This window comes from Volvox carteri, assembly GCF_000143455.1.
Source record: "Volvox carteri f. nagariensis unplaced genomic scaffold VOLCAscaffold_20, whole genome shotgun sequence".
NCBI classification, from domain to species: domain Eukaryota; kingdom Viridiplantae; phylum Chlorophyta; class Chlorophyceae; order Chlamydomonadales; family Volvocaceae; genus Volvox; species Volvox carteri.
This window is the reverse complement of record NW_003307563.1, coordinates 1,643,392-1,666,756: the sequence shown is the minus strand read 5'-3', so window position 1 is coordinate 1,666,756 and position 23,365 is coordinate 1,643,392. Positions and strand designations below refer to the sequence as shown.

The following is a 23,365-nucleotide window of genomic DNA, read 5'->3' as shown; positions in this document are numbered from 1 at the left end:
GTAAGTTCTACATCGCCAAATTGGTGTCTACGGCTTGAACAATCATCAATAGTGGGGTCCTGAGGAAACGGCTCCTCCTAAAAGCTAGATTATTGGCAACCTAATGACGCACGACCGCATACATGGACATACATATACCTACATGCGCACCAGCGCCATTGTCACAGTACGGCCATCATGCTACGCTATGGCACGTCACGACACGTGTATATACTACTGCACATATACGTACTACTAACACATACAATCACGCCCAAATGAAAAGTGCCTAGAGGATTAGAGGTCGCGGGGAATCGGATCTTTGAGGTTTCGACTAATACGGCGCAAGAAAAACTCGTCGTGAATGAGGAGACCGAGTAGGGGGACAAGGTGCAGCGCTGGCGGCTGCGACGGATATCTTGTCATGTCCCTTCTTCACGCGCCGCCCTCATGAATCGGGTGCACAAGCAGCAGCCCGGTAGCAGTAAAAGTAATAGACGTAAGTAACAATACTGATACTGAGGCGAAGACCACTACTAAGGCTGCTAACGGAATCGGTAGCAGGACAAAAAGCAGGAGCGCTACTGAAACAGGAATAGCTACAAGCTGAAACAAACCAAGCCTGTACGTTCACACACATACATGCATATTCCCCCCCCCCCCACACACACACTCACATGTATGTGCGCAAATCCATGAACGATATGCAAACCACCACACACACACACACATGCTGACATATAAACACAATCGCAAGCTCGGACACAAGGCGACCAGGACAGCCATGCGGCATTCCATCCGGGTACCCACTGACTGAGGCCCGCTGGTACAGCGACGGTCCAACCCCCCAGGCAGGTAGGGCCAAATCCCTTGTCATGTTAAAAGAAGGACCCCGCCGCCACCACCACCACCACCACCACCAGGGCTCTCACATCATTAAATCCCAAACTTTTAATACAACACAAAACCTCCCGGCCCATCCCATCGCGCGCCAGTTCCCTTCCACTGGTCAGTATCCTACCCACCTCCGGCCACACGCACTACCCATGCACGCGCACTAATCATGTGCGGCCCACGCACCACACACCACCGTGCAGTCCACTCCCGTCTCTATCAACCTCCGACTCCAGTGCAGAGTCAGCGAGGCGGCAGGCCCTCTCCCCCTCACCCCCCTTCCCAAGCCGACCTACCTACATTCGACACCCCCCGCCAGCTTTGTCAGCTGGCAGCAGTCTCCTAGCCACGAGTGGGCAAACCACTGCCGCTAGTCATGCTGCTGCTCTCGTTACTTACTGCAGCACGGCGCCTAGGACGGCAGACAGCAGCAGCATAAAAGAGACAAATACACATACACACGTACACACACAATAGGGGAAAGATCGCGCTTCTGCCAGCGCGGATCTTCTTTCCTCCCTCTTAATGAAGCAAAAAGCTGCCAACCCACCTGCTAGCCCGTCTGACATCGGCATGCGAACACTACACAGGCCGGTCAGCCCGGGCGACAACCCAGTGGCGCCTGTCACGGCGCGCGCATCTCGCTCTCTCTCTTGCTCTCTCTTGCACCTACTTGCACCATCATCGCACACACATACACAAACAGACCACACAGCATGCACACGCGCGCGCACACACACACGCGCTCCTCCGCCTCACTGCGGGGAGGGCGGGGTTCACCCCGAAGAACGAGCGAAACAAATAAAAAAAGGAAACAGGCCGCCGGAGAGAGGAAAACAAGGCAAAATGGAACACTATAACCCTCGTGTCCAACACCACAGGCGACGCGAGCCCACAAGTCCAGGTTCTTTCCTACCCTTTCCTCAATTGACCTTTTCCTCAAAAATGGTTTCTGAATCCGCAGAAACCGGACACAGTTCCTGGTAGACCTCAGGGCCCTTGCCCTACAAAACCACGATAACCGCCATAACCACAACCCCCGCCAGCGCAGCCCCCGGGCCGGCTGTGGTGGCGTCCTCAGGTGCAGGGCCCCCACATGCCCACCGCCTCTCCGCCCTCCTCCAACCCCGGATCCAACATGCCCAAGTTGAGGCTGCCAGTGGGGCTGTGCAGAGCCGCCAAGTCGCCCAGGGAGCCGCTCCCACAGCCACTGCCCCCTCCCAGGGCCGCCAAGTGGGAATGGCCGTGGAGCTGGAGCGGCATCATCGCCAGCTCCTCCTGCATTACATGGATCGTCATCGGCCGCGGTGCGGCGCGTGCCTTGGTAGCCTGGTAACTGTCGTACAACGGCGGCGCAGAGGCGCCGCCGCCGCTGCTGGCGGCGGCGGCAATGGCGGAGGAGATGGGTCCGCCGATGGGCGCGATCGAGCCGTCTGGCAGTACGTTGTGGCGCTGGAAATGCTGGTAGTTGGGATGTGGATGAGATTGGTTGACGAAGGCGGATTGGAGGAGGGCGTCCGAGGGCCCCAGCGGCGTCAGGGCCTTGCCGGAGGATGTCTTGGGCGTCTTGTAGTACACGCTGGCGGTGCCGTCAGTTCCGCCGCCGTCGCTGACGGCCGCGAAGACGCTGACGTCATCCCCACTCGCATCGACGGCATCGCTCATGTGCTGGTCACCGGTGCCGGCCGCACCGACGTTTTCGGCGGCGGCCGTTGCCGCCACGACAGCGGCATTGGGAGTCTGGTTTTCTGCGTGCAACAACCTGGACGGTGGTCCAGCAGGGTTAGCAGCCGCACCCGCGTTGCCGCCTTGATCAGACCCGCCGTTTCTGAATAGCTGCTCCTCGCGCTGCGGCTGCATTGGCGGCTGCTGATGGTGACACAGCTGGGCAGCCGCTACCTCCATCGCCTGCGCTGCGGACGCTGCGACAGCGGGAGCCATGCCGGCCGCCTCGCTCCGCTCGTGCTGTGTCGATGGCTGCGGCGGCGGTGGCGGCTGCCGTTGCTGTCCGTAGCTCTGCAGGCCCGGCCCCGGCGGTATGGTGCCAAGTCCGGACCGCTGGTAGTGCTGCAGCTGCGCGCGCTGCTGTTGTTGCTGCTGCTGATGGTGTTGTGCGTGCAAGTGGTTATGAGGTTGCGGGTGTCGGTGGCCGGCGCTGGCCGCCTCCTCGCCCTCAACGTCGCTCTCCACCAGACCGAGACCCGACAGACCGGACAAGCCGCCCAGATCTGAGCCGCTCACGGTGTCCATACCGCCGCCATCGCCGCCAGCGACCGCCGCCAGAGATCCCGTCGACGGATGCGGGGGAAGCTCCGCCAACTGGAGAGGCTGCAGCTGGTGGGACTGAGGGCCGGGACCGGGCAGCCCACCGGGCGCAGCATAGGGCGGCGCCGTGACACCCTCGACAAGAGGGCGCATCTGCGGGGCTTCGTGGTGCAGCCGTAGTGGCCGGTCCGGGTCCTCCACGGTGCTCGGCACTGGACGCTCCAGCGGTCGGACATCCGGGGCCGCTGCGGCGGCGGCGCCGATATCCGATAAGAGGTGATGAGGCTGGTTATAGTAATGTCCGTACGATGATGACATATGGACACTGTACGGGTGGTACGGCTGTGTGACATGGTACGGCGGCAAGGGCGGTTGGCTGCCGTGCGGGTATCCATAGGAAGGAGGCATTGGAGGGTAGCCCAATAAAACGTGGCGGTAGCCGTACAAGTGGTAAGGCATAAACATCTGGGGATGGTGGGGCGGAGGTGGAGGCGCGGAGTGTGGTTGCGGCGGCGGCCATGTAGACCCCAGGCCTGCGTAGCTGTTGCCCGTGTTTACGCCCCGGAAAGTTTGTGGCGGTGGCGGCGGCGGCGGGGCCTGCTGCGACGTCATCGGCGAGCTGTACATTGCGCCCCCGTCACTCAGAGTTATCGCCGCCGGTCCGCTAGTGCTGACGCTGCAGCCGCTGAACGAAGCTGCGGCCTTTGCGCGCGGAACGTAGCCGACCTGAGGGTGGTGGCCCAACGACGTGGTGGACGATGGTGGGTGGCCGCCGTGCGAGTGCGGATGGCGACGAGCGGGTGGCGGGTAACCGATGCCGCCGGCACCGGGACCGCTGCTAGCCTGAGACATCCCAACAACGTCCTGAGGCGCGGCAGCGCCTCGCGGCAGCGGCGGCGGCGGCGGGGAGCCATACATGTCACTTCCACCGGCGCTACCGCCCAAGCTAACCACGCTGCGGTCGCCGCAGCGGAGCTGCTTGCGAGGCGGGGGAAACAGCGTAGTGTCCGTGCCGGCCCCTCCCCCTGCTGCCAGCGGAGCGCTTGTGCCAGCACTGCCGCCCTCCCGGAACCCAGTACCGCTGCCAGTCGCGTTGCGGCCGTGCCATACCATGCCATTTAGCCCATCGGCGGTCGGCGGGTAGGAGGCGGCGCTGCAGCCTGCGAAGGTGCCATCGTCTGCTTTCGCGCCGTGGTACAGCGGCTTTAGACCCATGCCGGAACCCATGGGCCCCAAACCCACCTCCACCTCCTCTACCACCTCCCGCTTCCACATCCCCCCCGCTGACGTGTGGATACGAGTACGCCAACACGCAACTGCCTGCTGCATCGCGCCACCGCCGCCGCCGCCAGGGTTCCCGCAGCTGACGGAGCCATGCGTCGCCGTCGTGGTTGCTGCTGCCGCGGCGCTGCCAGCACCGTCGCCAGCATGGCGAGCGCCTCCGCCTCCGCCGGTGGAAGTCCGGACTGCCTTCACGAACCGCCGGTGGTGTGTGGCAGCTGGTTGCAGCAGTAGTGCATGAGCCTGCTGGCTCCCGTGGTGCTGCCCTTGTCCCTGTCCTTGCCATTGGCTCTGACCCTGATGGTGTTGATGTTGATGGAGCTGCCACGTAGAGCCGTCGTAAAGGGTGTGGTACGGGATTGCAGCGATTGATGGCCCTGCTCGGACATCATCCAGCACTGCTGCTGTACGCAACATGGCCGTGTCGCCGCTTCCCCGCCCCGCATGGCTTCCCATAACATGGGCTTCCAGGCCGGCTGCAGCTGTTGCTGTGGCGGTCGTCTCCATCTCCATATGGCCCCTTGCCGCCGCTGCGCGTTGCTCCGGAGGCGATGCGCCAGCGTGCGCTTGGCCACCACCGATTTCCCTCTCCGCGTCGCTCAGCGGCCCGTCGCCCTCACTGCCGCCCTCTTCCACAGCCTCCATGGCGGCCGCTGCCGCCGCCTCGCTGGTAAAACCCCACTCTAGGAAGGGCAGCTGCTCAGCCGCTGTCTGCGTCGCCCCCGCAGCGCCGCCGTCAGCGGCTGCAGCATCGATGTAGCTGGGCGCGCCGTTTGTTGTGACGGCCGCGGCTGCGGCCGCCGCGGCAGCTGCGGCCGCGGCAGCTGCCAATTGCTGATGTTGCTGTGCTGCGTGATGCACTGCCGCTAGGAAGCTGCCTGCCGCCGCCGCGCCGACGGCCCGGGTGGCTACGATATGGCGGCGAGCTGCTCGTCGGCAGCCTGCCTCGGGACTCCCTGGCTCGCCCTCCTGTGTGCATTTGCCGTAAAAATACATAGAACGAAGTGGAGTGGTGTGATGTGAACCAAGGAAAGGGGACGGCCCGGGGGACCGTTCCATGGTGCTATGTGTATAGGCAGGCGGTTGAAACACTCCTTGCGGTCGTTCTGTTTTGCTGTACTGCTGTGTTGGGTCATGCTGGACGTGTGCATGTCAGAATGGAGGAAAACGGGGGCGGAAATGGTGGGAAAGGCCACATGCCGCTGCGTTGGGGAGCTTCGTGTTCCGGCTGCGTAGCCCAGGCCAAGCCTCAGTAAAGGTGCCAGCCTGCTAGCGAAGCGGCCAGCAGAAGGACCCACCTTGCGCGTCTTTAAGTTTTTCCTGTAAGAGCGAAAGTAAGCCTGGACTTGTTTGATGGTCCTCAGTCCCTTGGCGATCTTTAGCATGTCCTCAACGGTCGGCATCGCCTCGGGTGGCCACACCAAATGGGCGTTTTGGGCGTACCACCTGAACACCACCACAGGGCAGAGCGTTAAGACGTGGTCATGCGAGGTATGAAATGCACAATTAATTTATATCTTAAGTTGTTGCGAAGACAGAGGCCCCGTTGGACAACGCGAACAGACGCACGCCGTAATGACGTCCTTACTCGCGCATCTCGAGCACGGTCGCCCGGCTGCCGGTGCGTTCATGATGATCCCTCCACCACGTGTTGAAGGGCGCCCAAAAGTTGTTGGGCTTCTTATGGCGGGTCGTCCCGTCGTCTCCGTCGTCGCTCTTCTTCCGAGGGCCCATGCCGCCACAAGGCATGAGACTAGCGTCAACTTTGGAGCGGCAGCACCGTTAGGTGTCTCGGTTGGATATATTTTATTATGGACAGGGATTCGACCCTTCCTGGCACTGTCTCAGTCCTCGTCTGCAGGGCCGCGACGACCGCGCTACACCCTACTCCGGTGTCGGTCCATTCTGACATAACATACGGTGATATCGCGGCCAAGCGACCGCTCTAATGTTCCATACAGAACCCTGATCAAGTTCGGCCGCGTTGCGCTGGTTTGCTGGTTGCCGGTTTAGATAGAAAAGCAATGTTGACTCGCTGACTTCTATGCATTTTTCACATTCCGAGCCACCCGCTCCAACCTATGCCTAGAAAGGTTCACTTGTGAGCTGTGCGGGGCTGCAAGACGAATCGCAGGACTGTGTACGGCGCTGCAATCAGACAAGAAGGTTCAGAGTAGGCAAACATTACAGGGGCATCATTTTGACAGGATTGCAACGCTCTAACTTTGCTTGGTGTGACGCTTAACATTACCGACAAGTTTTCTTCCGTTGTTGACCAGCCCCAGTCTGCAGACCGAAGGAGGACAGCTCGACAGCCCCATGGCCTCGCTTGCACGGGTATTTTTAATTGATCGTATTTGGGGAGATAATGGAGCTTACGTTATCCAGTTTTAAGGAGAAAGTTAAAAGAGGACGGCGCATGGGCGCATCCGAAATTGTCGCCCGGGCCAAGACGACGGTTAAGCCTCTGTTGAAGGATCTTTATAGGCTCTTGGAACCATGCGTCGAACTGCGAAACAGCAGCTGGGACTTCCGATACCCGTCACGGCCTGCCCGCGATTCGGCAACCGCTTAAACGTCTTATCGCTTTAAGCCTTCTCGGGGTTCCGCCAGCATCGTGCAAGATTGAGCCCCTACTGGAAGGCACTACCGATATCCCTGATGCCTCCTTCCGCCCTTGGAGGCTTGTGGCCCATGGCCGAAGGAGGCGCAGTGTTATGCATATCCGGTCTGTCGATGTTGGCGGGCCCGATATGCCGAGGGGAAGTGGGTTGCGACATCGCTTTCTCAACATGCGTGGATTCTTATTTGTGCCAGATTTTTCCCCAGACCGCACAAACACATCCTCCAACAGGTCCCCCACGATTATTGCGTTACGTGGCTTAACGCGAGAGGTGCCTGACAGACTGTGGATTGTAAAAGGCACTTGACACACACACAGGCCACTGCCGGCCAGACCACGCACTGCCCGTAAGTAGCGGAAAACAGTCATCACATCGTACCTTACCAAACACCCCCCCTCAGCCAGTGAGCCACACCAAACAGCACCATCCAGGCCGGCACTATCTGTCTATTCCGGATGACCCAATTGCTGCCGCCCAGGTCAGCACCTCGCGAAATATCATTAACAGCCATTAAACATCTTCTCGTCCCATTCGAACAAGAGAAAGTATTCCCAAGAGGTCTAGGAGCAATAATAGTAGCGGCAGTATCCGGCTGCTAGCTCTGCTGCTGCAGCTGCCGCGACTGCTGATGGTCATCATGCTGCTGCGACTTTCCACAACTTTTTCGTCTAGGCTATCTCACCCACCCCCAATGGTTCACATACATGCATGCACGCGTACATCCCGCGGGGCTCATGTACTCGTACACACGTAACCAAAGGCACGCCTTGATGCTGACCGGCTGTTAGGAGCATGTGGCACCCGCCTCGCACGCTACCTTGTCCGGTAGGTAGGAGGCGTTGCGGCCGTTGTGGTCAGATGTTGAGGTCGCCTGCCCCAGGGCCGTGGGCCACAGATCCCGGAGAGATTCGATGGCGAGGAGCGCCCACTTCAGGAAAACTGCGGGCTCTGCCAAACGTGTTTGCACAGCTTGCTGCTGCACACACCCATCGAAAACTCACGCATGCCAGCCCAGCTTGCCACTCGTACAGCGCGCCCTAGCGGCGCGTCCCCCAAAACGCAAGGAGCGGAACACACTTCCAGCATTCCATCCCATGAAATAATAGCTCGGCGAAGAGAGAGGTCCAGGTTCTCAAGCGTCCCCACTTTGACATGCACCTCGAGACACTCTTACTGGAACGCTATCAAATCGCACGGAACCACCTTACCACAGCACACTCTGACCCAACCGCACCCAACCCACGGTCCGCTTTCTTGTCGCGGAGCTTGGACACGGTCTTTGCCAACCCCATCCCATTCCACCCTCACCCTCCTTTCTTCCTTATCACACTTTCTTTCCCCTATACACACACAAGGCGTCCCCTCACGCCGCCACAGGATCCGATACATCCAGACGGCCCAGCGCGGCAGCGGCACCCGGCGGCGCTGCCGCCGCCAGCTGCCGCCGCCACGCTGCCATGCTGTCCGCTGTTGACGACAAGCCGTACACACGCGCCTGCAGCGCCGCCAGCGGCTGAGCGCCGTCATCCCGTAGGCTGTCCTGAACCAACGCCGTGTGTCCGGACAGCATCGCTGCCAGCAATGCGGCCGCCTCGCGGTTGCTGCTGTCCGCCCCCGCCGCCACGGAGTGTAGCAGGGATGGCAGATCGGTCTTCATACCCACCTGTGCACGCATAAATGGACACAGCGGCGCATGGACACAGCGGCGCAGGGGACCGTAACCCCGCGGGGCCCCACGGGAAGCATGCTTACAAGCGGGCTACCAAGTCGCTTTCATATTGAAGGCGTCTGGAGGAGGAGGAGGAGGAGGCGGCACCGCCGCACACTTCCACGTCACATAGGACATATCGCATCTCGGATATGATCATATACGGATATCATATTTCGCGCCACGCCACGACCTACCTGCGCCATGATGCCCGCCAGCGTTCGCAGCTGGTCACCCCCCAAGTACACCGCATGTACGAGCAGCGGCTTTACGAGATGCCGTACAACGTCGTACTGTGCGGCGCGCTGCAGGTCCTCCATGAGGCCAAGTACCAGCTGCACGGTGGCCGGCGAGGGCGCACCCACGGCGGCACCCGGGGAAGAACCTGTGGTCCCCACGCCGCCACTGCCACCGCCGCCGGGCCGCCGGGCCGCCACGACCGCCGTAGCGGCTGCCTTGGCGCTGCTGGCGGCGGCACGCAACGGCTGAGTCCAGTCCAGGTCCTCGGGATGAGCCGGGGCTGTCGTGAGGGATCCGGACACAACGGGGTGAGCCAGGAAAGGCCGGGAGGGGAGAGATGCTATGGTAAGCTACTGAAGACGAAACACAACGATTCCACATACATATATACAGACAGACAGACAGACAGACAGGCAAGCACAGAGCACGTATCGCCTCAGCCTGTCATGTCGCCTTAGTTCGGTGGACTATATCAAGACAACGCATACAGGTAGATAAGTAAGCACAGACAGACGAACGAACACGCACCGTGTGCCGGCGCGCCGCCCTCCGCCATGCTCAGGTCCACAAACTCCTCGCCCAGTTGCGGTCCACCCACACCCACACCGCCGCTGCCAAACGCCGCCGCCGCCACGACGCTGCGGAACAGACCTGCCGCCGGGCGCCGGGTGTAACCCAGCAGCAGCGCCTCCGCTGCTTCCACTGCCTGCTGCCAGTGGCGCAACGCCGCCCGCAGCCGCAGCTCCATGTGTAGGGTGATGCCGGGCAAGTTGGCGGCGGCGGCGGCTCCCCCCAGGCCGTCCATCTCCACCATAAGACCTGCCAGCTGGTCGTGTAGCTCGGGGACCAGGGCGCGGGACGCCAAAGAGACAGCGCCTGAATAGGCAACAAGGCATGGATTAGGCGTACAGGAGTTTGTATGGGGAGACACCAGCGGAGAGTAGCTACAGTCGTCACACAACATGTGCCATGTCCATTTCTTAAACACATGTACGCAGGCGCAGGCGACTCATGCAGATGTACACCAATCGCTCTTTTTTTCAGGTTTTGAAAGGAAACGGATGCTGTCCTCCTACTTATATCGGTACAGATGCGCACACACGCGTCGTCGTAGCTATACACGCGTACGTGTGTCCAACATATAAGCACGCATGAGGCCTACCTAACACAGCGCCTGGGGTAATGCGGGCCTACCCTAACACACGCACCGTGCAGGTCGCCCGCCGCCACCATACTGAAGCACCTCAACCCGGGGTGCGATAGCCCCAGAGCCATCGGCTGACCCAACACCCCAACCATCCACAGACAACCGTCCCGGGGCCCAAGCAGCACCAGCGGACCCGGCGGCCGTACGGCAGGTGGCGGCAAAAGCCCCTCCAGAGCCAGACCGCCGCTGCCTGCGCCGCCGGCAATGGCGGCAGACACGCCGGGTGCGGCGAGGGTGATGAGGCGCGCAGATGGCGAGGTGGCGGCGGCGGCGGCGGCAGCAGCCGTTCCTCCAGCGGACGTGGCGGCCGCGGCCACAAGGGCGGTGGCAGGTGAGGAGGGCGGTAGGTTCGGCGGGTTGGGGGAGACGAGGGCGCAGAGGATGTGGGAGGGCGTGGCGATGAAGAGCTGTCTGGCTGACCACTCCAGGGACTCGGCACCGCAGACGGGCAGCGAGGCTGCCACTTGGAAGATGGGTCGAGCCCTGGCGGGGAAAAAAAGGAGGGTATACAAGTTGCAAGTTCCGCACACATGCGGGGGATGTCCGAAAAAGCTACATGCAAGTCAGGGAAACAATTGCGGATGCCCACAGCACCAACTGCCGGAGCCCAAATCCAAGACGCAGCGAAGCGGAGAAGTAGGGAGCAGAGAGGGGCTATAAAAGAAGTCAGCGGTCCCTGTGCTGTTCCCCAGCACCTGGACGGGTGAATGCGGGCGGCACGTACATGAGTGTACAGAAACCCCCCTCCCTGCGCGTGTCTACTGCAACAGATCAGAACACAACACTGCGCTCCATTTTCATCTTTGCAGTCAGGATTGCCCCTACCTGACCGCCTCACCCCACCAACCACCCCTTAACTTTGGCGTGCTGTGGCCCCCTTGCTTCTTATCTTATTGCACATGAATGCCCAACCCTTTATGAAAGCCCCCTCCCCCTTCCCCTCCCCCTCTTCCCCTCTTCCCCTTTTCCTCTTTTCCCCCCTTCCCCTTTTCCCCCCTTCCCCTTTTCCCCCCTTCCCCTTTTCCCCTCCCCCTCCCCCCTTCCCCCCTTTCCCCCCCACATACAAACACCTGATGATCAGCAGCTGGCTGGGGTATGCCAGGGCCAACATGGTCCGAGCGGGGTCCCAGCTCAGGTGCAGGGGCTCGGGGAGCTCAGGACCCGCTCGCCGACCCGTGGACCAGTCGAACAGCAGCAGTGCGGGAGTGAAGCTGCGGAGCAGGCAGGGAAAGGGGGGAAGGGAAACGTGTTCCAACAGGATTCCGCAAGTCTTAACGTACCGTAGGTCTTGACGACGTCAGCACGCGTGGAGGTGGGAGAGGAGGTACAATTGAGCTTGTGTTCAGGACAGGTACCATAGAGGAGGAGGAGGAAAAGGAGGAACTTGCGAAGCGATGGAGATGTAGAATAGGGCTGAAGATTGGCATGCTTTAAAGCTAAGGGGAGACACCCTGTGTAGAAGGATGAAAAGTTCCCGCCCACCCGCCCACCCACCTGCCCGCCGGCGCCAGATCCGCAGCCTCCGACTGTAACCCCCGCCGTACCGTCACCGCCAGCAGCGGACCCCCCTGTACGAAAGACGGCGTATCGCCGCGCAAGTCCAGCGACACGCCCATGCCCATAGGGGTGCCGCCGCCATAGAACTCCTTGACGCGTACGGCAGCGCTGTCTGCGGCGGCCCTGGCGGCGGCTTCCGCTGCAGCGGCCGCCGCCGCCGCCTGCTTCTCCGCCTTACGTGGGTCCTTGTGGTGTTTGCCCGGCGACACCGCCGCCCCCGCTGCTGCCGCGGACAGTGCCGCGGGCAGGGTTTCCTCCAGCGCGGCGAACACGTCACGGCCGCTGTGCCAGGCGACTGAGGAACCTGTGCCCTGTGCCACCCTGAGGTGTGCGTGCGGTGTGGTGGGTGAGGGGGCAAGTGGGCGTGAGGGCGGGTTTCAGGACAAGAGTATGACCGGTTTTCAGATGCGTCATGGCGCGGATGAATGAGTGAATGAGTGACTGGATACCGGGTGCTGGATGGATGGGTGTGCGATGAATGCGATGAGTGCGGTGTGCGGTGTGCGGTGTGAGGCCGCGCGGCGGCAAGCAAGCGCACAGCCGAGCAGGAGTGGGCGGGGTGGGTGGTGGCGACTTGCAGGAGGAGAAGGATCAGCCACCGCCTCCCGCTCCTTCCCCCTTTTCCCACCCGCGTGATTCTCCTATCTTCATTTCTCCCCCACTCCAGCACATCACCTTTGATTACACCGGCCCCCCACCCCGGCCCGCCTCCCGCCTTCCTTACTCCTTCCAGGCTGACGCCCCCTGCTGGTAGACGGCGTACTTGCGGGCTCCGGGCCATGCTACCGCCACATAGCCCCCGTCGTGACTCACTGTCACAAGGGGCCGACTGACCGGGGTGCCACTGGCCACCTGGAGGGGGAGGGAGGGTGCACCAGGAGGGGGTGGCAGGTGGGGAGGAGGGGTTGGGGTAAGCAGTGGGAGACGGCGCAAGGTGGGGGGCCTACGGCGGAGGTTTAGGGACGACGAACGAACTGCATTGCTAACGTGCATATTGCGAGTGAGTTGTAGTGGGGGGTGTCCATCGTGGGAAGGGGCAAGAAGCCTTGTCAGCATGGGTAGTAGTAGTATCAGCAGCAGGAGTATCAGCTGCAGCTGCTATATAGCTGGTCCCAGGCCGGCATCCGCATACCTTTCCTCCTCCTCCTGGTGGGAAAGTGTATGTAAGGTGCACCTATCCGGCGGAAACGAAGACCGCCACTGCCAAGGCCCCAGGACACAAGCAACCAGCTAACCAGTTTCATGGAAGGCAACGCATGGGTCAGCAGATACGATAATAAGCATTGGAATCGAAGTCCCACGCTGGCCACCATCGCTTCTTAAGCCTGCCGTAGGCCCCTACCCAACCCATCCCCACTCAACCCAGCCCAATCCAACACCGCCAAGCCGCGACCCAAACCCCAAATGGATGTCAGGTTCACAGTTCAAGGCGATATGGCAGCACCCACCTGTAGTTTGCCCATGACTTGGTTGGGTGTGAAGTCCACCAAGTCGTGGTTGGGCAGCGTCGCCGCCGTGACACACAGGACCTGCGGGCCCATGGCCGTGACGTACGTGGTGCCGCCGCCGCTGCCGCCGCCGAATGCCACGCCCATGGCGGCGGCGCTGTCGTCACGCAGCGCCTGCAACGGCGCCGTCAGCGGCAGCGGCGCTGCCGGCAGCGGCTGGTGCGGCGCCGCGACGCCGAGGATGGCGGTGCCGGTGTTTGTGGCAGCCGCCACGACACTGGGCATCAGCGGGTGTACGTGAATGCCGTACACCTTGGGTGTTCGCTTTTGACCTGTCCGTACGATAGATGAAAACAGGCGCGTGGAGCGTAAAATGTGATGTGAGGTGCGGTGTGGCAACGCGATGGCCAACACGGGGATTCGCAGGGTTAAAGTATCATGTATACATATCGGGAGCATGCGGAAGCCTCCTTTTCTCCCTTCTTCGAGCCTCCCCTTCCGTCCTCTGCCGGGACACTCTTACTCCCACTCTCTCTCCCACACCTACAACCTTTTCTCTCCATCCCTTTCCTCCCCTGATACGGCATGTTCTCTCTCTTTTCCTCCCGTCGCTTCTCCCGTTCTCCAAAGTCGCCCCTCTTGCCTTCCTTTTCATACCCCCCTGTTTCCTCTCTCTCCCTCCTCAACGCCCCTTCTCAACCCACCCACGCCCACACGCCCCGTACCGTACCTGCGGGTATGAGCCCAGCCAGGTCCACTGCCCGACGCGGCTCTCCGCCTCCCGGGTGTGCCAGCAGCAGGCTGCCGCCCTCCGTGCCCATCAGCAGGCTATACACGCCGTTGGAGGTGAAGCCGCGGGGCCAGTGGGCCAGGCAGGTGAGCGCCGCGCCCTCCACCTTGGTGCGGACGAGCTCCAGGGAGGGGGAGGAGGGGGAGGCGGACTGCGGAGGAGGAGACAGATGACAGCGGTGCGGGCGGAACGGAACGGAAGGAAGCAGATCCAGCCCCATCGCGTTGAAGTTGGAGGCGCGCGGGACGGCCGGGATGGGAGCAGGAGGAAGGAGAGCGCGGGGGAGGGAAACGTGGTGTGTATGTACAGGAATGTACGTTGAAATACAGGAAGGATGTGTGGGTTCATAACATTTTTGTGTTGACTTTAGCTTTTAGCCCAACCCACTTTCATTTGGGCTACAACCGCATTCAATCTCATTACTTATAAAAGAAAACCATTACAAATACAGCAAATAAGGTTAAGGCAAATATAGACAAAGTAGTAAGGTGGTGCTTAATAGAAGAACAAGAATGTTATACACATATATATCACTCTATCACTCTGCAATATACACAACGCAATATATACGACGTATATTACACCTCATCCTTTTGCAAGCCTGCTCTCTACCATTGCGCCACCATTGCGGCCGCCACCCCACATTCCATTCCCCACATCCCAGGATCTCTGAGGCCACCCCATGTGGACACACCCTCCTTGGCCGGGCCGGGCCGGGCCGCGAACGTACCCTCAGCACCGCAAGGTCCAGTCCACAGACCCGGTTGTCGCTGCCTGGGGTGTTGGCAAAGGGGCGGGTGTGTGCAAGGGTGTGATAGAGGTGCGGGTGCTGGTGGGGTCCGGATGATGGTGCCACACGCACCCACGCTGTATGGCACCAGAGAGAGAGCAGATCTGCCGTGAAATGGGGACGAAGAATGGAGAAAAGGAAAAGCTCACACCGGCAGGAGAAAGCTCACACACGTCCGGGCCCTTTAAAGGGCTTAACCATCAGCTGATAGCAAAAAAACGGTATGACCATCCTGCCATCTTGTGGTGGTGATACAACACCACACGGGTCCTGTGGGGGGTTCAGGTTACAGCTCATCCACCCGCCCCCGCCCCCGCCCCTCATCCCCCCTTTTCTACTTACCTGCCGAAAACAGCCGAAAGTGTCTATCCTCCGGGTCCTCATTCACCGGCACCAACACCAGCGAGCCAGGCAACATTTCCCGCTCATGTGCCCGGTACTCGGCCCGAGGGGACACGCCATCCGCCATGGAGGCAGAGGCGCCGCCGCCGCTGCCAGGCGAGCTGGTCGCGGCGCCGCCGCCTCCGGCAGCTCCGAGACCAGCTCCCCCTCCGCTGCTGCCGCCTGCTCGGGTTCCCGACAGCGGCTCGAATAGCACCACCCTGCCCCCCGCATGGCCCACCGCCAGGGTCTCGTGACGCTGGCCGAGCATTCCCAGCACCGCCATCGCCACCACGGCGGTCTTATGGGCGGAGATCAGGCGAGCGACGGGCTGCTCCAGGGGGGCCAAAGATATTGAGAAAAAGGAGGACAGGGGTGCAAGGGGTTGGTGGGTGGAAAAAAGCGTTTAAACACTGAGTACCAAGCGAAAAACGGGATGTGGGGGTCGCAAAGGAGAGAGGGTAGGGGTCAAGTCACGTATGACATGCCTTGCTCAACTAGTGCAGGGTAGAACCATCCCGGGACCGCTTTGGCCTCTCCCTTGTTCTCTCTTGTTCGGAGCCACCAGGCTCTCTATCCGGGGCTCCAGCCACGCAACCACAATCCGGAGGCCTTTCATCGCAATTCCCACACCGCCGCCTCTCCCCCTGCCCCTCCTGTCTTTCCTGCTTTCTTTCCGCATTTTACTTCAGTCTTGGCGGCTAGGTAGGTGGTTTTCCGTTATCGCCATTTGACTACCCCAACACCATCGCGAAGACTTCTTCTTCTTCTTCTTCACAACAAGCCCCGACTGGTTGATCACTCCTCACACACTTCTGGCGTATCAGTCTATCCTCCTTGGCATCAGCTTCACTAGTTCACGTGGATCGTCTTCTCCCCCTCCCCCTCCTCCCCCTCCTCCTCCTCCGCCTACCTTTATCGGAAACAGCTGCACGCACCGCACGATGCCATCGGAACAGCCCACAGCCAGCACCGGGCTCTCCAACAAGCCCATGCTACCGCCACCACCACCGGAAGTGCCGCCGCCGTAGGTGAACCCTGCGTGCCCCGAGGCCGCTCGACCGGCCCGGAAGAGGAAGGCCAGAGAGGTGGGAGTCTTGCCCTCAAAGACGCCCTTACCCAGCTCCAACACGCGGCGGCTGGCCAGGTCTACCACAATCACTTTATTCTCGCAGGCGATTACAAGAAGCCTGAAGGTTTAGTAGGACGGAGGGAGGGCAACGGGGGGAGGCAGGGAGGAAAGTACGTGCAGTACGGGAAGCAGCCGTGCAGCTATCGGACGCGGCAGAGGAAGTGGCAAATGCACCGCGGGTCGCGTGGACTTAGGGTTAGGGCCTTCCGGTGCTAGGCTCCCTTCGCCAACCCCTCCCCCTTCCTCCCTTCATTTCCTTCTTCTATCCTGCCCATTAAGCCCTCTGCCACACAGCCCTGGCACCGTACATGTCGCGTTTACAGGTGGCCACGTAGGTTGCAGCGACGAGCCGCATCATCACGCGACGTGATGCATGTACGACTGTAAACCTCCGGCTGGGCCTACCTTTGTCCCCGGAGCGCCCTTATCTCCTCAGCCCGGGGGCCCGGGGTGCCGCACCCTGATGACGACGTGTGCTGCCACGTCAACTGGACCTGTGGTAAAGGATGCCGCGATGGCGTGTGATAGCGAGGGAGAATCACGAACACGAAGGAGAATTCGCAGATATTGTCGCAGAATAGGAAAACGACGATTGCAGTATTATTTCCTAACCCCCCGGTCCCCATCCCCACCTCCGAAGCCCCGGAACCCGGGTCTCCACGCCGGTGTTATTCCAGCTCCCCTAACCTCTTTTGTGTTCTGTCGCTTCGTAGCCCACCTGAGCCACATCGCAGTCCAGGAAGCGCACATCGCGCACATGTCCGGTGGGCTCCTTCTTAGGTCCGCTGGGTATGGGGTGCATCAGGGAGGGGTTGGGGGTGAAGGCGGGGTCGCGGACGTGGACGCAGGCCAGCTCCGCTTCCGCACACAGGTCGCCATCTGTGCCGCTTCCCAACTGGGCCTCCCACACCACCTGTGCGCGGGTAGGGGGTAGCCGGTAGGCGATAGACATCACGAGAGCCAGAAGGGTAGCAGGGTGCATGAGGGGGAGCGAAGGAAGAGGGAACGAAGGAAAGGGTAACGGGAGTAGGAAGGGAGAGGGAGGGTTGGAGATGCGGAACCGAGACAGGAAACCAGAACAAATAAACGAGGGGGAAAGGGGAGGAAAAGAAGGGGGCTATGGTAAGGGGGCTATGGCTCGGTAAGGGGCATGGAAAGGGAGGTGGAAAAGGCTGTCGAAGGTTGTCTTCAGTACACTGGCATTAGCATCAGGATTGTATGCAGCACATGAGTAACACAGCATATGAATGGCGTATACCACGAATTGATACGTCCTCACAATGGAGGAAGCGGTGCGGTTAGGTGCAGGGTCGGGCAGGCTGCCGGGAGAAGGTAGTACGTGCAATGAGCGACACGGACCGTGCTCAGGTAGCAGTGCTTGACAAGGCTGTTCAGATTGCGTGGGTTGTTTAGGATTTGTTCAAAGCGGCAGTCAGCAGCAGTGCACAGCATTATGGACATGGTGCAAGGCCTTAACTCAAAGTACGGGTGGGAAGCTCCCTTCAATTCGATCGGGGTAAAGATCCCAGTCCCCGGCCGTGAGGAGAGATATACACGGGGCCCGAGCTCGACACGGCGAGCCCAGGCGGGGCCGGTCCAAACGGCGGTCAATCCCAGGAGATGCACCGGTAGAGGCCCGTTGCATATAGCATGTTGCCCGGCATGTGATGCGCTGGGTTTTTTATGGCGAAGCTCCACTGCAACAGGAGCAACCGACCTGTCTGGTGCGCCAGTCCCAGACGGACACATTATCGCTCTTCGTTGCCGACACAATCCAGGGGAGGACAGGGTGAAACTCCACCTGCCGCACCTGCAAGCATGGCGAAGCAAGTGAACACGATGGCTCAATCGTTCGTTGACCGTTCTAGCCCAGCAAAAGATATCAACTAACTTTTTCGGCAGCTGGGTAAAATAGTTTCAGAGCGAGCATAGTGAAGAAGTTCTTTCTCAAGAGAAGGCAAAATATATGACTGCCTTCCCAAATGTTGCACTAAGTATTTCAGGTCATCCCAAATTCCATCCTTTGGTATTAATAAGGTAGCAGGAGTGTAATGGTCCAATGGATTTCCACGCCAACGCTCTACAAGTCGTGCCTGAACGTTCAACCTATCGGTGGGGACGCATTAAATGTAAAAACCCTACAAGCTTAATATTGTCCAAAATTTCCGTTTGTGCTTTGCTTCTGCACACATGCGGTTGGCAACCGTTTTCGTGACCGTGAACGGCACCTAACTTCCATTTGTACGGGGAGCAGTAGCTGCAATTATTGAGCTTCTGTTCTCTATGTTTTCATACAGCAGGCAGCGCTTGGATGAAACAAGGAGCGCTGCCTCAACTTTTGACAGGCTGAAAAGATCCGAAAGCGGGGAGCTTGGCTTTTGGGGCAGGCGGACATGGATGCATAGTGAATGACTTACAGGCACGCCTGTACATATTCCTTTTTGCCGTGCGCGCTGGCAGCCTAGCTGCCCTTGCTGTACCCCTTGCAGGGCTGGGTCGGGGTACTTCTCTGCTTGCTTGGAGTTTACGTTGCATTGAACGGGAAGCTCCCACCAGGGAATTTCCCTGGTGGGCTTGAAGCCCCTGGCATGTCTGAAGACAAAACTCACTTCGTCACATTTACACAAGTGCGCCCGTTGCGCCGACACAGGTTACCAAACCCATAAAAGGAGAAGCAACTAGCTGCCGCCAACCGGTACTGGAATCAGCCCAAGTATAGCACGACGTTCCTGGCGTCCCCGCCACCTTCCCGCATCAAGCAGCACCTCCACGCGATGAGCAAAATTAACATTTCTGCGACACACAAGGTGCACGCAAGGGGCCTGGATCACAGGATCTATGTCCCAGACGCCTTCGCAGTCAACAGAGATCTAGACCCATGTTGCTGGACCAGCGGTGCCCATTCACACAAGCACACAACGCCACGCCATTCACTAGCCGAATCTATACCGACAATGCGCGCTTAAGCACCTTTCGGCAGCGGCTGCGCCCGCACGTTCCATGGCCGAAGGCTGCATGGATGCATCCTTATGACACTCCTTGACTAGAGCTCACAATCATTGCGCCATACTGCCGCCCTGCTTAAAAAAATGCATATATACCACATCATTCACCAAGGCTTCGCCAAAAGCAAATTGTGCTAGGAACTTTAGCACTTACCATAACATACACCATCGCCCAAACACGCCATCAGTAACAAGGTGTCGTCGTGGGATAAATAGGTTACCAAAGTATTGCACATTCTCCGTGGGGCCAGCCGGGGAAACAAAAGGCAAAGCTCCGGTGTTGGCCCCGCACATAGCACTGGGCGGGCCAAAACACCCGCGTCCGGCAAGCCGAAGCGCTTCTTCCTTACAGGAGACGAATACGCTTATATATTAAATGTCCCCTCGGATACATCTCAGGCATCGACATAGCTCCCGCCAGGATAAGAAAACGGGTACGGAGGCAACAAAACATGTGCCGTCGCTCTACAAACGGAACATTTCAGATTACGACTTCAAGCACTGGTGCAAATAGCTTCGTATTATATATGTGCGGAGCTGGTGACATGGCCGTCTACGAGTCTGCATCTAGCAAACGCGGTGGTGCAGCTGCGGTTCGGCGCCTAGAGGGAAGCCGGAAGCCTATCCGGCCGTCTACGAATAAATCGTATGCATACCTAACGCCGGTATGGCTACACCTGCAATACCTAAGCAAGAATAATCGCGGCGGTGGTTCTCCCCAATGTCATGGTCATAGTGCATAAGTACGGATCGTCCAAGCATTTCCCTATGGTTCACAAGAAGAACACGAACCTAAGGCAAACATATAAAATTAGTCTCACGACACAGCTCGGAACAAGTTGATTAAGTTACGGACGAGGGTATTCCACGTCGGCAGGCTAAGCAGCCTGCATGCCTGTCTGTGAACTCACGCTCAGCATTGCGCGGCGCACAGCCAGTATACTTCAGCAAGCCCTACATCTTCCTTCCAGAACCTAACATGGCAATACTTAAAGGGATTATGCATGCCTTCCGGCAATCATTAGCGTGTGTAAGGACAGTCCGCAAGGTATAAGGGACTCAGCTAATCAAATCTTGACATCACTAAGAGCAAGCCAGGGATATTATAATGGGAAAACCCACACTGCGTTGGGGGAACATTCAATCGCCTAAACAAGACACGCACAACGCGTGCTTTGTGCTAGCTATGTACAAAACCTATACGACCTTTTTTACCTGACTGTACGTGCTGGCGACAGCCGGAACGAAATCAATGGCTGCGGCGTCCTACTTGCGAACAATCATATATACCAAAACCAGCGGAGATGCTGCCACTCAACCCGGCCCCGTTCAGGAGGGAGCATGGTAAAAACATCCTTCTGTGCTTCAGCCCCGCAGGCCGATTCGGGCCAACCTAGCACAAAACATCCCAAGAGTCGCTGCATACGTCCTGCCTCAGCCATTCACATAATCCAACACTACCTGCATTCCCGTTTGCATAATGCACTTGAGCGGTTGGCCCGGGGCTTAAGAACAGCTTGTCCCGAAGAAGGCGACTGCATTGCTAGCTTACGTGCGCCATGCGTATGCGCTTCTATCGTTCAGGAAATCCTGACGGCTAAACCTACTGCTTCATCCAAAGCAATCAAGCTGCTAATTAAACAACACCTTCCTTTCCTCCCAAAATGAAGTACAAATCAGCAGCCAGATCCGCGTCTTCAAAGTCTTCCATCTTCATCTCGGCGGTCTGCACGTGCCGCCCTGGTCCTTGCCCCGGCGACGCCCCAGCGCCGCTCTCCGCTGGCTCAGGCTTGAAGAGCGACCGCCGTAGATTTTCCAAGCAGAGACCCTCCTCTCCAACGGCCATAAAATTTCCTGCCTCCTCCCCTCCTGGCTCACCTCTGTAACGAGACTGCGGAAGACCCTCAGGAACGGTAGAAGCGACCCTGCGCCAACCCGACGGCGGCGGTGGCGGTGTCGACGTCACCGCAGGATCTGGCGCGGCGCGGACAGCAGGTGATGCAGCCGTGGGCCACACAGGCCGTACGCCGTACTCTGCCTCAGGATAAGGCGGCACCGGCCCATGGTAGACGGCCACCAGCTGGCTCGTGCCATCCATAGGCTGTGCCAGGAAGTATTCGTAGCCGTACGGGGCTTGGTACATAGCATGGTACGGCGGGTAGGCTGGGGGATAGCCGTAGCACGGCGGCGCTGTGCTGGGTGCGGTGGCGTCGTACCATAAGGCAGCCGGTTTCCAGTAACCTTCCTGTCGCTCCTGATGACGCGGAGGAGTCATTGACGTCTCCTGCATCACCTGCTGCCGTGGCTGTTGCAGCAGGTGCGGTAATGCCGGGTGATGGTATGGCTGGTACAGCTCGGGGTGCTGCTCGGATTCCTGCTGTTGCTCCTCGTACCGGTAGCGCTGCTGGTGTGGCTGCGGAGTTGTGCACGCTTCGTTGCTCATCACAGACGAGAGAACACGCGCAGATTGGCCGCCACAAGCATTGGCGGATTCGTCTATTGGCGGATACGGCAGCTCACAGATGCCCAAGTGGCTGCGGCAGCATTCTTCGCACATGCATACTTGTTGCTGATACTGGGTAGCCTCGCTACCCCCTTGACTTCCCAGGCAAGCTGCACAAGAGCTACCATAACCGATCTGCGGCGCGGCAATGGGGTCGGTGCCCGTCGCGTGTCCCACCCAGACAGCAGAGGGGTCAGCCTCAAAGATGCTGCTACCCCCAGCGCTGCTTTGGCCGTCGTTCTGGCCGCCTTCACTGGAGCCGTAGTAGCCGCAACCATCAATATTGGTCCGGACGGAAGCCGAACCGACGTCAGCGGTGTGGACCGTGTCGTGGCAGGGCAGCGATGTGAATACGGGTTCGGCCGAGCTCGGCACATGTCCGTTGGCCACGCTCGTGTACGCAACAAACGGCGCCAGGGTTGGAGGAGTAACTTCCTCCATATGGTGTGCTTCTCCAGTCGTATCGCCCCTGCAGCCGTCTGTTTTGGGGTTCGTATCATAGATTTCCGGGGCTGCGACAAGGCTGCGTCCTGCCTGGCCGCTATGCGACTTTGTCCCGCGTGTAGACGATTCCTGCGCGCATCATGCCTATCGATTGAGCCAAAAAACTGGAAGGAGAAGAAAGCATTGCATGTCCAAACTCGCAATCGTGCGGTAAATACATAGGCGAGTGGTTGGGAGTTATTGGCTGATTAATAAAGCGTCCATTGACATATCCTCCCGCTACCGTATGCCGACGCAGTTGAGAGCCTTCAGAATGGCCCTCCAGGGGTCAAAATACTTTCATTTTCGGAGAGGTGAGTTGTCCCGATCAGCCCAAGCAGCATACCTTGCGACTTTTGCACGCTCGGCGGTAGGAACGAAAATACTCTTTCACTTGCTGCAGGGTACGCATGCCCTTTGAAAGCTTTAGCAGCTCATCAATTTCGGGCAGCTGCTCCGCTGGCCAAATTATATGCGCATGCAGGTAGTACCACCTGGTAGAAAGGCAAGGAGAAGAGTTTCAGGATAAGCATGCTACTTAATGATGTTTGTTCGATCAGTTGCTAAACTTACTCCCGGATTTCAGCGGTTGTCGCACGTCTACCGGTGGCATCGTGATGTTGACGCCACCATGTACTGAAAGGTGACCAGAAATTGTTGGGTCTCTTGACCCTCAGCCTAGCATCGTGAACCTCTTTTTCCTTGTTCGCCGCGACCATGGTGGCGGCCCTGGGGGCTGTAACAAAGCCCTGACAAGGAAGGCGCAGCATGACGGCATTCAATACAAGAAAAGAATTTGCACTGCTTTAAAGTTGCTTTGCCTGAAGACATTACCGAATAAGTCATATCTAGCAGGGTTGTTCAGGGTACATGCCAAAAGCCACCATTCCAAGTTCAAAAGATGGAGGCGCACGCTGGAAATTTGACGGCTTGCCTTCAAGTTTCTCACCCACAGCGTCAGTAGGTGGGTACAGTTCTCTTCAGGTGTCGCCAAAGCTGTGAGGTGCCCAAGGCGACAAATACTGTAGCGCTACGGAAGACGTCGATATGGTGGAACCCACAAACGGTATTGAGGCAG

At 59.2% G+C, this 23,365-nt stretch overlaps 3 protein-coding genes across 3 annotated transcripts; all 3 read right to left on the bottom strand.

Moving 5' to 3' along the window:
- Positions 1 to 1,950: 1,950 nt before the first annotated feature.
- Positions 1,951 to 6,168, bottom strand: VOLCADRAFT_91353 (uncharacterized protein; the record flags this gene model as incomplete). The annotated part of the gene is made up of 4 exons (XM_002950751.1): positions 1,951 to 2,889; positions 3,115 to 5,388; positions 5,718 to 5,865; positions 6,008 to 6,168. 4 exons carry the CDS (start codon positions 6,166 to 6,168, stop codon positions 1,951 to 1,953), a joined length of 3,522 nt encoding a protein of 1,173 aa, XP_002950797.1.
- An 884-nt stretch (positions 6,169 to 7,052) lies between these two features.
- Positions 7,053 to 19,458, bottom strand: VOLCADRAFT_91352 (uncharacterized protein; the record flags this gene model as incomplete). Its single annotated transcript, XM_002950750.1, has 18 exons — positions 7,053 to 7,149; positions 8,411 to 8,706; positions 8,949 to 9,086; positions 9,117 to 9,271; positions 9,520 to 9,867; positions 10,200 to 10,681; positions 11,269 to 11,409; positions 11,693 to 12,076; positions 12,480 to 12,607; positions 13,204 to 13,284; positions 13,929 to 14,144; positions 14,724 to 14,767; positions 15,126 to 15,498; positions 16,078 to 16,354; positions 16,702 to 16,790; positions 17,015 to 17,209; positions 18,014 to 18,106; positions 19,456 to 19,458. 18 exons carry the CDS (start codon positions 19,456 to 19,458, stop codon positions 7,053 to 7,055), a joined length of 3,540 nt encoding a protein of 1,179 aa, XP_002950796.1.
- A 1,479-nt stretch (positions 19,459 to 20,937) lies between these two features.
- Positions 20,938 to 23,006, bottom strand: VOLCADRAFT_91351 (uncharacterized protein; the record flags this gene model as incomplete). The annotated part of the gene is made up of 3 exons (XM_002950749.1): positions 20,938 to 21,939; positions 22,634 to 22,781; positions 22,861 to 23,006. 3 exons carry the CDS (start codon positions 23,004 to 23,006, stop codon positions 20,938 to 20,940), a joined length of 1,296 nt encoding a protein of 431 aa, XP_002950795.1.
- Between the last annotated feature and the right edge of the window lie 359 nt (positions 23,007 to 23,365).